Raw genomic sequence first — 15,000 nt, 5'->3', positions numbered from 1 at the left:
ACACACTAGCCCTGTGAGGAGGAGGTGGGGGGGAAACAAGATGAATGGAGAGGTGCCCAGTAGCTCTGTCAAATCTATCGCTGTGTAAGTGAGGCACAGTCCCCGACCGTCGGGAGATCATTTGTCTTAATCTATGGGCGGAGAGTGTCAGGATGTGGGCTGTGGGCGCCAGGCAGAGAAGAATGGACCTCTTTAGTGTAATCTCTGAAACCTGACCGACGGTGCGCTGATACACGGGGACAAGATCTTTGATTCAACCAGGAGATGGAGGGGAGAGAGGAGGAGAGAAGGAGAGGAAGGAAGAGAAGAGAGGGAAGGACAAACCTCTTCCTCAGCTGGAGGACAAACAGTTGGTTTAGAGGGGGTGGGGAGGTGGAGGAAGAGAGAAGAGGAGGTAGAGGATGAGGGAAGAGGAGGTAGGGGATGAGGGGGTTGCAGGATATAGGAAGAGGGAAGAGGAGGTAGGAGATGAGGGAGTGAGGAGGTAGAGGAAGAGGGAAGAGGAGGTAGAGGATGAGGGGGTGGAGAGGTGGAGAGGTGGAGGAAGAGGGAAGAGGAGGTAGAGGATGAGGGGGTGGGGAGGAAGAGGGAAAAGGAGGAAGAGGATGAGGGGGTGGGGAGGAAGAGGGAAGAGGAGGTAGAGGATGAGGGGTGGGGAGTTAGAGGAAGAGGGAAGAGGAGGTAGAGGATGGGGGTGGGGAGGAAGAGGGAAGAGGAGGAAGAGGATGAGGGGTGGGGAGGAAGAGGGAAGAGGAGGTAGAGGATGAGGGGGTGGGGAGGAAGAGGAAGAGGGAAGAGGGAAGAGGAGGTAGGGGATTAGGGGCTGGGGAGTTAGAGGAAGAGGGTAGAGGAGGTAGAGGATGAGGGGTGGAGAGGTGGAGGAAGAGGGAAGAGGAGGTAAAGGATGAGGGGGTGGGGAGGAAGAGGGAAGAGGAGTAAGAGGATGAGGGGTGGGGGATATAGGAAGAGGGAATAGGAGGTAGGGGATGAGGGGGGGGGGATATAGGAAGAGGGAAGAGGAGGTAGGGGATGAGGGGTGGGGGGATATAGGAAGAGGGAAGAGGAGGTAGAGGCTGAGGGGTGGAGAGGTGGAGGACGAGGGAAGAGGAGGGAGAGGATGAGGGGCTGGGGAGGAAGTGGGAAGAGGAGGTAGAGGATGAGGGGGTGGGGAGTTAGAGGAAGAGGGAAGAGGAGGTAGGGGATAGGGGGTGGGGAGGAAGAGGGAAGAGGAAGAAGTGGATGGGGGGTGGGGAGGAAGAGGGAAGAGGAGGTAGAGGATGAGGGGTGGGGAGGAAGAGGAAGAGGAAGAGGGAAGAGGAGGTAGGGGATGAGGGGGTGGGGAGTTAGAGGAAGAGGGAAGAGGAGGTAGAGGATGGTGGGGTGGGGAGGAAGAGGGAAGAGAAAGAAGAGGATGAGGGGGTGGGGAGGAAGAGGGAAGAGGAGGTAGAAGATGAGGGGTGGGGAGGAAGAGGAAGAGGAGATAGATGATGAGGGTGTGGGAGGAAGAGGGAAGAGGAGGTAGAGGATGAGGGGGTGGGGAGGAAGAGGGAAGAGGAGGTAGAGGATGAGGGGGTGGGGAGGAAGATGAAGAGGAGGTAGAGGATGAGGGAGTGGGGAGGAAGAGGGAAGAGGAGGTAGAGGATGAGGGGGTGGGGAGGAAGAGGAAGAGGGGAAGAGGGAAGAGGAGGTAGGGGATTAGGGGCTGGGGAGTTAGAGGAAGAGGGTAGAGGAGGTAGAGGATGAGGGGGTGGAGAGGTGGAGGAAGAGGGAAGAGGAGGTAAAGGATGAGGGGGTGGGGAGGAAGAGGGAAGAGGAGTAAGAGGATGAGGGGTGGGGGATATAGGAAGAGGGAATAGGAGGTAGGGGATGAGGGGTGGGGGATATAGGAAGAGGGAAGAGGAGGTAGGGGATGAGGGGTGGGGGGGATATAGGAAGAGGGAAGAGGAGGTAGAGGATGAGGGGTGGAGGGTGGAGGACGAGGGAAGAGGAGGGAGAGGATGAGGGGCTGGGGAGGAAGAGGGAAGAGGAGGTAGAGGATGAGGGGTGGGGAGTTATGAGGAAGAGGGAAGAGGAGGTAGGGGATAGGGGGTGGGGAGGAAGAGGGAAGAGGAAGAAGTGGATGGGGGGTGGGGAGGAAGAGGAAGAGGAGGTAGAGGATGAGGGGGGGGAGGAAGAGGAAGAGGAAGAGGAAGAGGAGGTAGGGATGAGGGGGTGGGGAGTTAGAGGAAGAGGGAAGAGGAGGTAGAGGATGGTGGGGTGGGGAGGAAGAGGGAAGAGAAAGAAGAGGATGAGGGGTGGGGAGGAAGAGGGAAGAGGAGGTAGAAGATGAGGGGTGGGGAGGAAGAGGAAGAGGAGATAGAGATGATGAGGGTGGGGGGAGGAAGAGGGAAGAGGAGGTAGAGGATGAGGGGGTGGGGAGGAAGAGGGAAGAGGAGGTAGAGGATGAGGGGGTGGGGAGGAAGATGAAGAGGAGGTAGAGGATGAGGGAGTGGGGAATTAGAGGAAGAAGGAAGAGGAGGTAGAGGATGAGGGGTGGGAAGGAAGAGGGAAGAGTAGGTAGAGGATGAGGGTTGGGGAGGAAGAGGAAGAGGGGATAGAGGATGAGGGGGTGGGGAGGAAGAGGAAGAGGAGGTAGAGAATGAGGGGGTGGGGAGGAAGAGGAAGAGGGAAGAGGGAAGAGGAGGTAGAGGATGAGGGGTGGGGAGGAAGAGGAAGAGGAGGTAGAGGATGAGGGGTGGGGAGGAAGAGGAAGAGGAGGTAGAGGATGAGGGGGTGGGGAGGAAGAGGAAGAGGAGGTAGAGGATGAGGTGTGGGGAGGAAGAGGAAGAGGGAAGAGGAAGAGGAGGTAGGGGATTAGGGGCTGGGGAGTTAGAGGAAGAGGGTAGAGGAGGTAGAGGATGAGGGGTGGAGAGATGGAGGAAGAGGGAAGAGGAGGTAAAGGATGAGGGGTGGGGAGGAAGAGGGAAGAGGAGGAAGAGGATGAGGGGGTGGGGGATATAGGAAGAGGGAATATGAGGTAGGGGATGAGGGGTGGGGGGGATATAGGAAGAGGGAAGAGGAGGTAGAGGATGAGGGGGTGGAGAGGTGGAGGACGAGGGAAGAGGAGGGAGAGGATGAGGGGCTGGGGAGGAAGAGGGAAGAGGAGGTAGAGGATGAGGGGTGGGGAGTTAGAGGAAGAGGGAAGAGGAGGTAGGGGATAGGGGGTGGGGAGGAAGAGGGAAGAGGAAGAAGTGGATGAGGGGGTGGGGAGGAAGAGGGAAGAGGAGGTAGAGGATGAGGGGGTGGGGAGGAAGAGGAAGAGGGAAGAGGAGGTAGAGGATGGTGGGGTGGGGAGGAAGAGGGAAGAGAAAGAAGAGGATGAGGGGGTGGGGAGGAAGAGGAGGTAGAGGATGAGGGAGTGGGGAGGAAGAGGGAAGAGGAGGTAGAGAATGAGGGGGTGGGGAGGAAGAGGAAGAGGGAAGAGGAGGTAGAGGATGAGGGGTGGGGAGGAAGAGGGAAGAGGAGGTAGAAGATGAGGGGTGGGGAGGAAGAGGAAGAGGAGATAGATGATGAGGGTGTGGGGAGGAAGAGGGAAGAGGAGGTAGAGGATGAGGCGGTGGGGAGGAAGAGGGAAGAGGAGGTAGAGGATGAGGGGTGGGGAGGAAGATGAAGAGGAGGTAGAGGATGAGGGAGTGGGGAATTAGAGGAAGAAGGAAGAGGAGGTAGAGGATGAGGGGTGGGAAGGAAGAGGGAAGAGTAGGTAGAGGATGAGGGTTGGGGAGGAAGAGGAAGAGGGGATAGAGGATGAGGGGGTGGGGAGGAAGAGGAAGAGGAGATAGAGGATGAGGGGTGGGGAGGAAGAGGGAAGAGGAGGTAAAGGATGAGGAGGGGTGGGGAGGAAGAGGAAGAGGAGATAGAGGATGAGGGGGTGGGGAGGAAGAGGGAAGAGGAGGTAGAGGATGAGGGGTGGGGAGGAAGAGGAAGAGGAGGTAGAGGGTGAGGGGTGGGGAGGAAGAGGAAGAGGAGGTAGAGGATGAGGGGATGGGGAGGAAGAGGAAGAGCAGGTAGAGTATGTGGGGGTCGGGAGGAAGAGGAAGAGGAGGTAGAGGATGAGGGGGTGGGGAGGAAGAGGAAGAGGAGGTAGAGTATGTGGGGGTGGGGAGGAAGAGGAAGAGGAGGTAGAGGATGAGGGGATGGGGAGGAAGAGGAAGAGGAGGTAGAGTATGTGGGGGTGGGGAGGAAGAGGAAGAGGAGATAGAGTATGTGGGGGTGGGGAGGAAGAGGTGGTAGAGTATGTGGGGGTGGGGAGGTGGTACGTTGTTGAAGGTTGTGTCTGGACCAAGGGTTATAAAGCAGAGGTAGACGGTTGTTTGGTTCTGGTGACATCACTCTTTATCATTTACATTTACATTTACATTCAAGTCATTTAGCAGACGCTCTTATCCAGAGCGACTTACAAATTGGTGCGTTCACCTTAAGACATCCAGTGGAACAGCCACTTTACAATAGTGCATCTAAATCTTTTAAGGGGGGGGGTGAGAAGGATTACTTTATCCTATCCTAGGTATTCCTGAAAGAGGTGGGGTTTCAGGTGTCTCCGGAAGGTGGTGATTGACTCCGCTGTCCTGGCGTCGTGAGGGAGTTTGTTCCACCATTGGGGGGCCAGAGCAGCGAACAGTTTTGACTGGGCTGCGCGGGAACTGTACTTCCTCAGTGGTAGGGAGGCGAGCAGGCCAGAGGTGGATGAACGCAGTGCCCTTGTTTGGGTGTAGGGCCTGATCATGTTGGCTGTCTGGTGGACGGCTTGTGACATCACCCTTTATCATGTTGGCTGTCTGGTGGATGGCTTGTGATATCACCCTTTACCATGTTGGCTGTCTGGTGGACGGCTTGTGATATCACCCTTTACCATGTTGGCTGTCTGGTGGACGGCTTGTGATATCACCCTTTACCATGTTGGCTGTCTGGTGGATGGCTTGTGACATCACCCTTTACCATGTTGGCTGTCTGGTGGACGGCTTGTGATATCACCCTTTACCATGTTGGCTGTCTGGTGGACGGCTTGTGATATCACCCTTTATCATGTTGGCTGTCTGGTGGACGGCTTGTGATATCACCCTTTATCATGTTGGCTGTCTGGTGGATGGCTTGTGACATCACCCTTTATCATGTTGACTGTCTGGTGGATGGCTTGTGACATCACCCTTTATCATGTTGACTGTCTGGTGGATGGCTTGTGACATCACCCTTTATCATGTTGGGTGTCTGGTGGATGGCTTGTGACATCACCCTTTATCATGTTGACTGTCTGGTGGATGGCTTGTGATATCACCCTTTATCATGTTGGGTGTCTGGTGGATGGCTTGTGATATCACCCTTTATCATGTTGGCTGTCTGGTGGACGGCTTGTGACATCACCCTTTATCATGTTGGGTGTCTGGTGGATGGCTTGTGACATCACCCTTTACCATGTTGGCTGTCTGGTGGACGGCTTGTGATATCACCCTTTATCATGTTGGCTGTCTAGTGGATGGCTTGTGACATCACACTTTAACATGTTGGCTGTCTGGTGGATGGCTTGTGACGTCACCCTTTCTCATGTTGGCTGTCTGGTGGATGGCTTGTGACGTCACCCTTTCTCATGTTGGCTGTCTAGTGGATGGCTTGTGACATCACACTTTAACATGTTGGCTGTCTGGTGGATGGCTTGTGACATCACCATTTATTATGTTCGCTGTCTGGTGGATGGCTTGTGATATCACCCTTTATCATGTTGGCTGTCTGGTGGATGGCTTGTGTCATGACGTGGCCCTCTTTGGATATAGCAAGCACCAACTCTCTCTCTCTCACCACCTCTCTCTTCCCCCTACACCCAGGCTCTGTTATCTCAGGTCGTAAATTCCTGGAGGAGACTCTCTCCCTCATGCAGTATAGAAAGAGAAAGGTTCACAGTATAACAAAGGAACTTATTCTATCTCACAGAACTTGAGAACTGAACAATATCCATGTTTTGGAGAATGTGTAACCGGTCGGTGGAGAATCCAGCTACGACCGGTCCGTTTTGTATAATGTTTGTGACCTCATTGAGAGACAATACAGCCACATACCATAACTCTGTTTATACAAGAGTCTCCGTTATGATATTTGCATCTAATTATTATATAAAATGAATGAGTAAAGATGAAACTACTTGTGAACGTATGTAATGTGATTTTAAACTGTTTAATGAAAGAGAATCCAATTCCCTTTAAAGTTTCACTAAGTCATTGGCCCGCCCCCGTGAGCACAGACATCGATCTGGCGTCATGGGACAACCTTTTTACTGTGCCGAATAAAACCCACACCTGGAGAAGCCCACTTCAGACCATGTTTCCCTCGAGCATCGAGGGGGCTAAGGTTTGAGTAGAGACCACAAAAACCACAGGATACGCTAAGGTTGTAATGGTTGCTGAATTCTTAACCATGTGGTTAAACTCGGAGACTATCGATTCGACAGAATAAGAGCAACTCTTCGATACTAATTACTAGTCTGCAGCTAGACGTTATGTCGACCTGAAATGCAAAGACCGACAAATGCTGAAACATCTATTCTATAAGAACATTTCTGAATGTTACTCTGAAAAACAGCTTCTATCTCAAGGCCATCAGACTGTTAAACAGCCACCACTAACATTGAGTGGCTGCTGCCAACACACTGACTCAACTCCAGCCACTTTAATAATGGGAATTGATGGGAATTGATGTAAAATATATCACTAGCCACTTTAAACAATGCTACTTAATATAATGTTTACATACCCTACATTATTCATCTCATATGTATACGTATATACTGTACTCTATATCATCTACTGCATCTTTATGTAATACATGTATCACTAGCCACTTTAAACTATGCCACTTTGTTTACATACCCTACATTATTTATCTCATATGTATATACTGTACTCGATACCATCTACTGCATCTTGCCTATGGCGTTCTGTACCATCACTCATTCATATATCTTTATGTACATATTCTTTATCCCTTTACACTTGTGTGTATAAGGTAGTCGTTTTGGAATTGTTAGGTTAGATTACTCGTTGGTTATTACTGCATTGTCGGAACTAGAAGTACAAGCATTTCGCTACACTCGCATTCACATCTGCTAACCATGTGTATGTGACAAATACATTTGATTAGATTTTTGATTTGATTTGAAGTAACCATTCTAACCAAAGACTCCAGGGACGCAGAGAGAATCTCGGATGAACTTTCCAACAGAAAAGGACGATTCCAACAGAAATCCCGACGACACACTGAGTGTAAATATATATATTGATTGCAATTATTCCCGAATGAGTGAGCATTCATGTTCAAAGGATTGGAATTTCAATTGTTAGAATGATCAACGGTGTAGTATCTTTTGTCTTTCATGCCCTTCTCAGTCCCTTTGTCTACCAAGCCGCCATACCGGTTTAGCCCACTAGGGCACATCCCCTATAGTTTCCTTGTAACCATATCTACTTTGTTTGTTTGTTGATGCATTTCTGTGATTATTTAGTTAGTAAATAAATGATTAAGATAATTGATGTATGGATGATTCATAGTGAAGGCTGGGTTCATGTAGATAACCAACAATTTACGACGTTTAGAATGAGACTAACGTGAGGTAAAGAATAATTCATTAACTAGAAGACTTATTGATCAGATATTAAAATATCTGTAGTTATATTAGGAACATTTTAACTTTGTAATCGGAAGATTTTCCTTGGTGCCCCAACTTCCTAGTTAATTACATTTACATGATTAGTTTAATCACATTTGAATAATTACAGAGAATTGATTTGATAAAATAAGTCTTCACTTTAATGATGCCAAAGACACGACACTTGTCACATAACCTTTTATCATGTTGGCTGTCTGGTGGATGGCTTGTGTTGTGGTGTTGGGGGACCAGGCCCTGTCTGGTGGATGGCTTGTGTTGTGGTGTTGGGGGACCAGGCCCTGTCTGGTGGATGGCTTGTGTTGTGGTGTTGGGGGACCAGGCCCTGTCTGGTGGATGGCTTGTGTTGTGGTGTTGGGGGACCAGGCCATGTCTGGTGGATGGCTTGTGTTGTGGTGTTGGGGGACCAGGCCCTGTCTGGTGGATGGCTTGTGTTGTGGTGTTGGGGACCAGGCCCTGTCTGGTGGATGGCTTGTGTTGTGGTGTTGGGGGACCAGGCCCTGTCTGGTGGATGGCTTGTGTTGTGGTGTTGGGGGACCAGGCCCTGTCTGGTGGATGGCTTGTGTTGTGGTGTTGGGGGACCAGGCCCTGTCTGGTGGATGGCTTGTGTTGTGGTGTTGGGGGACCAGGCCCTGTCTGGTAGATAGCTTTGTTGTGGTGTTGGGTGATCAGGCCCTGTCTGGTGGATATATTGTGTTGTGGTGTTGTGGTGTTGGGTGATCAGGCCCTGTCTGGTGGATATATTGTGTTGTGGTGTTGTGGTGTTGGGTGATCAGGCCCTGTCTGGTGGATATATTGTGTTGTGGTGTTGTGGTGTTGGGGGATCAGGCCCTGTCTGGTAGATAGCTTTGTTGTGGTGTTGGGTGATCAGGCCCTGTCTGGTGGATATATTGTGTTGTGGTGTTGTGGTGTTGGGGGATCAGGCCCTGTCTGGTAGATAGCATTGTTGTTGTGTTGGGTGATCAGGCCCTGTCTGGTGGATATATTGTGTTGTGGTGTTGGGTGATCAGGCCCTGTCTGGTAGGTATCTTTGTTGTGGTGTTGAGGGATCAGGCCCTGTCTGGTAGAAAGCTTTGTTGTGGTGTTGGGGTCCAGGCACTGTCTGGTAGATATATTGTGTTGTGGTGTTGTGGTGTTGGGGGATCAGGCCCTGTCTGGTAGATAGCTTTGTTGTGGTGTTTGTTGATCAGGCCTTGTCTGGTGGATATCTTGTGTTATGGTATTCTGGGATCAGGCCCTGTCTGGTGGATATCTTGTGTTGTGGTGTTCTGGGATCAGGCCTTGTCTGGTGGATATCTTGTGTTATGGTATTCTGGGATCAGGCCCTGTCTGGTGGATATCTTGTGTTATGGTATTCTGGGATCAGGCCTTGTCTGGTGGATATCTTGTGTTATGGTGTTCTGGGATCAGGCCTTGTCTGGTGGATATCTTGTGTTATGGTGTTCTGGGATCAGGCCTTGTCTGGTGGATATCTTGTGTTATGGTGTTCTGGGATCAGGCCTTGTCTGGTGGATATCTTGTGTTATAGTGTTCTGGGATCAGGCCTTGTCTGGTGGATATCTTGTGTTATGGTGTTCTGGGATCAGGCCCTGTCTAGTAGATAGCTTTGTTGTGGTGTTAGGGGATCAGGCCTTGTCTAGTGGATAGCTTTGTTGTGGTGTTAGGGGATCAGGCCTTGTCTGGTGGATATCTTGTGTTGTGGTATTGTGAGATTAGGCCGTGCTCTGGAATGAGGCTAATGCTGAGATGCATTGAGTCCAGGCCCTACTCTGGTAGACGTTAGTCAGCCAATGGGCTCTGACCACCAAGATTTGAAAGGATGCAACGTGTCTAGAAAAACAGACAGAGATGAACACGGTCCCTCTGCTGCTTCTCTGAATTGGCAACAAGATAACAGCTGTCTATCTGTCGGTCTCCAGCCTTGAAAACACATTTCAATGTTTGACGTTGATGTGACATTAAGCAGGTATCTAAAAAGTGAAACAGACAGAATAACCTTCAGAAAATTATGGTTTTAAGTGAAACTCAGCTTTCTTTGGCAATATCTTCTCCAAACCAACTCTCGGTACACTGCTGTCGTGTGTGTGTGTGTGTGTGTGTGTGTGTGTGTGTGTGTGTGTGTGTGTGTGTGTGTGTGTGTGTGTCCTACCTCTCTTTGTGAGCTGGATGTTAGCCTGCCGTCTGCCGTTGCCATTCTCCACGAAGCAGGAGTAGTTCCCCAGATCAGCCTCTTCCACCGAGTCAATGGTCAGGGTGATCGACACCTCCTGCTCTCCCAGGTGCTCCCGGATAAGCCTGCAGAGAAGACAATAGAAGAGGAGAAGAGAATAGGAGAGGAGAGAAGCAGAGAGGAGAACGTAGAGAAAAGGGGAGGAGAAGAGAGAAAAGGGGAGGAGAAGAGAGAAGAGGAGAGGAGAAGAGAGAAGGGAGAAGAGAGGAGGGAGAACAGAGAAGAGAAAGTCTCTGTGATGATTCTGTCTGTGATTGATTGACAATTACCAAGCATTATCCCCCTCACTGTGACTTGATTACCCAGGAGGGCTGGCTTGGGGGGCAGATTAGCGAGGATGCTAATTTCACTGGAGACGTGACTTGACATGAATTGGCCTTGATACAGATTGTGGACAGAACAGCAGTAAAAGCATCACCACAAGTGATGGTACACTTTACAAACCATGGATGACCGTAATACCACAAGGACAGCATACATTAAAAACTTGAAGTGGCCAGTCATCATTTCTACAGACTTTACAGTCATTTCATTGAAAGTCAACAGCATTGTTTCAGCTCGCACAGTGTTGTAAGATAACTAGCTAAATAATGAGGTTGAAAAAGTATCTTCTTATAGCGGCATGCTGCTATGGAAACGGAGGAACGGCAGAGAAAAACAATATGAGTTAAAAAGTAAAGGAATCTCTCCTGCTAGGCACACACAGAGCAGGCGGAACAGATGGAAAAATAATGATCTCTATTCTTTAGTGTTTACAGATATCGGCCGCCATTCTGTCTCTTTTATGACACTGAGCCTAATAATGCGAAAAGACAACTGTACGAATGTCACTTGCTGTTGTTCTCCTCTCCCTTGGGGACACTTGAATGTGGTTCAGAACAATCAATCCCATTTCTCCTCTTCAGCATGTCTGGGAAGGATGGGGGAAGTTCATCAGGTCAATTACACAGTGCAGTACAGATGGTGGAAGTGGAAGGCAGACTGACATGGGGAATCTAGTATTTACAGTTGTGGTAATGCCCTTAGCTTTCCAACACCCAACTGCTTCTAACTGAGGCTCCATGAAGGATCCATGAAGGAGATAAGGTGACAAGACCTGTTGGACTAGGAGAGGAGGAGGTGGAGGAGGGTGGGGGGAGAGGTGAAGGAAGGGGAGAGGAGGAGGTGGAGGAGGGTGGGGGGGAGAGGTGAAGGAAGGGGAGAGGAGGAGGTGGAGGAGGGTGGGGGGAGAGGTGAAGGAAGGGGAGAGGAGGAGGTGGAGGAGGGTGGGGGGGAGAGGTGAAGGAAGGGGAGAGGAGGAGGTGGAGGAGGGTGGGGGGAGAGGTGAAGGAAGAGGAGAGGAGGAGGTGGAGGAGGGTGGGGGGGAGAGGTGAAGGAAGGGGAGAGGAGGAGGTGGAGGAGGGTGGGGGAGAGGTGAAGGAAGGGGAGAGGAGGAGGTGGAGGAGGGTGGGGGGAGAGGTGAAGGAAGGGGAGAGGAGAAGGTGGAGGAGGGTGGGGGGAGAGGTGAAGGAAGGGGAGAGGAGGAGGTGGAGGAGGGTGGGGGGGGAGAGGTGAAGGAAGGGGAGAGGAGGAGGTGAGGAGGTTGGTGGGAGGTTGGAGGGAGGAGTGGGAGGAAGTGGAGAGGAGGTGGAGGAGGGGAGAGGAAGAGGTGTCAGGAGGGGAGAGGAAGTGGTGGAGGAAGGGGGAGGAGGAGGTGAGAAGGGGAGGAGGTTGGTGGAAGGAGGGGGAGGAAGTGGAGAGGAGGTGGAGGAGGGGAGAGGAAGAGGTGGGAGGAGGAAATGGCAGAAGGCGTTGGAGGAAGTGGAGAGGAGGTGGGAGTAGGGAGGAGGAAGGCGGGAGGAGTTTGTTAGGGAGACAGAGAAGGGACAATGATGTTCAACAGACTATATAGCAGACTAGATACAGAGGCTGACGTGGAGACGTTCAACAGACTATATAGTAGACTAGATACAGAGACTGACGTGGAGACGTTCAACAGACTATATAGTAGACTAGATACAGAGACTGACGTGGAGACGTTCAACAGACTATATAGTAGACTAGATACAGAGACTGACGTGGAGACGTTCAACAGACTATATAGTAGACTAGATACAGAGACTGACGTGGAGACGTTCAACAGACTATATAGTAGATTAGATACAGAGACTGACGTGGAGACGTTCAACAGACTATATAGTAGACTAGATACAGAGACTGACGTGGAGACGTTCAACAGACTATATAGTAGACTAGATACAGAGACTGACGTGGAGACGTCCAACAGACTATATAGTAGACTAGATACAGAGACTGACGTGGAGACGTTCAACAGACTATATAGTAGACTAGATACAGAGACTGACGTGGAGACGTTCAACAGACTATATAGTAGACTAGATACAGAGACTGGGAGTGGAGACGTTCAACAGACTATATAGTAGACTAGATACAGAGACTGACGTGGAGACGTTCAGGAGGACTATATAGTAGACTAGATACAGAGACTGACGTGGAGACGTCCAACAGACTATATAGTAGACTAGATACAGAGACTGACGTGGAGACGTCCAACAGACTATATAGTAGATTAGATACAGAGACTGACGTGGAGACGTCCAACAGACTATATAGTAGATTAGATACAGAGACTGACGTGGAGACGTTCAACAGACTATATAGTAGACTAGATACAGAGGCTGACGTGGAGACGTTCAACAGACTATATAGTAGACTAGATACAGAGACTGACGTGGAGACGTTCAACAGACTATATAGTAGATTAGATACAGAGGCTGACGTGGAGACGTTCAACAGACTATATAGTAGACTAGATACAGAGGCTGACGTGGAGACGTTCAACAGACTATATAGTAGACTAGATACAGAGGCTGACGTGGAGACGTTCAACAGACTATATAGTAGACTAGATACAGAGGCTGACGTGGAGACGTTCAACAGACTATATAGTAGACTAGATACAGAGGCTGACGTGGAGACGTTCAACAGACTATATAGTAGACTAGATACAGAGACTGACGTGGAGACGTTCAACAGACTATATAGTAGACTAGATACAGAGGCTGACGTGGAGACGTTCAACAGACTATATAGTAGACTAGATACAGAGGCTGACGTGGAGACGTTCAACAGACTATATAGTAGACTAGATACAGAGACTGACGTGGAGACGTTCAACAGACTATATAGTAGACTAGATACAGAGACTGACGTGGAGACGTTCAACAGACTATATAGTAGACTAGATACAGAGACTGACGTGGAGACGTTCAACAGACTATATAGTAGACTAGATACAGAGGCTGACGTGGAGACGTTCAACAGACTATATAGTAGACTAGATACAGAGACTGACGTGGAGACGTTCAGCAGACTATATAGTAGACTAGATACAGAGACTGACGTGGAGACGTTCAGCAGACTATATAGTAGACTAGATACAGAGGCTGACGTGGAGACGTTCAACAGACTATATAGTAGACTAGATACAGAGGCTGACGTGGAGACGTTCAACAGACTATATAGTAGACTAGATACAGAGACTGACGTGAGACGTTCAACAGACTATATAGTAGACTAGATACAGAGACTGACGTGAGACGTCCAACAGACTATATAGTAGACTAGATACAGAGACTGACGTGGAGACGTTCAACAGACTATATAGTAGACTAGATACAGAGACTGACGTGGAGACGTTCAACAGACTATATAGTAGACTAGATACAGAGACTGACGTGGAGACGTTCAACAGACTATATAGTAGACTAGATACAGAGGCTGACGTGGAGACGTTCAACAGACTATATAGTAGACTAGATACAGAGACTGACGTGGAGACGTTCAACAGACTATATAGTAGATTAGATACAGAGACTGACGTGGAGACGTTCAACAGACTATATAGTAGACTAGATACAGAGACTGACGTGGAGACGTTCAACAGACTATATAGTAGATTAGATACAGAGACTGACGTGGAGACGTTCAACAGACTATATAGTAGACTAGATACAGAGACTGACGTGGAGACGTTCAACAGACTATATAGTAGATTAGATACAGAGACTGACGTGGAGACGTTCAACAGACTATATAGTAGACTAGATACAGAGACTGACGTGGAGACGTTCAACAGACTATATAGTAGACTAGATATAGAGACTGACGTGGAGACGTTCAACAGACTATATAGTAGACTAGATACAGAGGCTGACGTGGAGACGTCCAACAGACTATATAGTAGACTAGATACAGAGACTGACGTGGAGACGTTCAACAGACTATATAGTAGACTAGATACAGAGACTGACGTGGAGACGTTCAACAGACTATATAGTAGACTAGATACAGAGACTGACGTGGAGACGTTCAACAGACTATATAGTAGACTAGATACAGAGACTGACGTGGAGACGTTCAACAGACTATATAGTAGACTAGATATAGAGACTGACGTGGAGACGTTCAACAGACTATATAGTAGACTAGATACAGAGACTGACGTGGAGACGTTCAACAGACTATATAGTAGACTAGATACAGAGGCTGACGTGGAGACGTTCAACAGACTATATAGTAGACTAGATACAGAGGCTGACGTGGAGACGTTCAACAGACTATATAGTAGACTAGATACAGAGACTGACGTGGAGACGTTCAACAGACTATATAGTAGACTAGATACAGAGACTGACGTGGAGACGTTCAACAGACTATATAGTAGACTAGATACAGAGACTGACGTGGAGACGTTCAACAGACTATATAGTAGACTAGATACAGAGGCTGACGTGGAGACGTTCAACAGACTATATAGTAGACTAGATACAGAGACTGACGTGGAGACGTTCAGCAGACTATATAGTAGACTAGATACAGAGACTGACGTGGAGACGTTCAGCAGACTATATAGTAGACTAGATACAGAGGCTGACGTGGAGACGTTCAACAGACTATATAGTAGACTAGATACAGAGGCTGACGTGGAGACGTTCAACAGACTATATAGTAGACTAGATACAGAGACTGACGTGGAGACGTTCAACAGACTATATAGTAGACTAGATACAGAGACTGACGT

General features: G+C 49.3%; 1 protein-coding gene across 5 annotated transcripts in view; it reads right to left on the bottom strand.

The window, feature by feature from the left end:
* Positions 1–15,000, bottom strand: part of LOC115118358 (interleukin-1 receptor accessory protein-like 1) — a 495,706-nt gene that overhangs the window by 47,661 nt on the left and 433,045 nt on the right. For all 5 annotated transcript variants that reach the window (XM_065023732.1, XM_065023738.1, XM_065023739.1 and 2 more), the window contains one exon: positions 9,837–9,982. In XM_065023732.1, the coding sequence (XP_064879804.1) occupies positions 9,837–9,982 (146 nt within the window). The remainder of the gene's footprint in view (positions 1–9,836; positions 9,983–15,000) is intronic.

The sequence above is a fragment of the Oncorhynchus nerka genome, linkage group LG2, assembly GCF_034236695.1.
Source record: "Oncorhynchus nerka isolate Pitt River linkage group LG2, Oner_Uvic_2.0, whole genome shotgun sequence".
Classification (NCBI taxonomy): domain Eukaryota; kingdom Metazoa; phylum Chordata; class Actinopteri; order Salmoniformes; family Salmonidae; genus Oncorhynchus; species Oncorhynchus nerka.
This window is presented reverse-complemented; position numbering and strand designations above follow the sequence as displayed.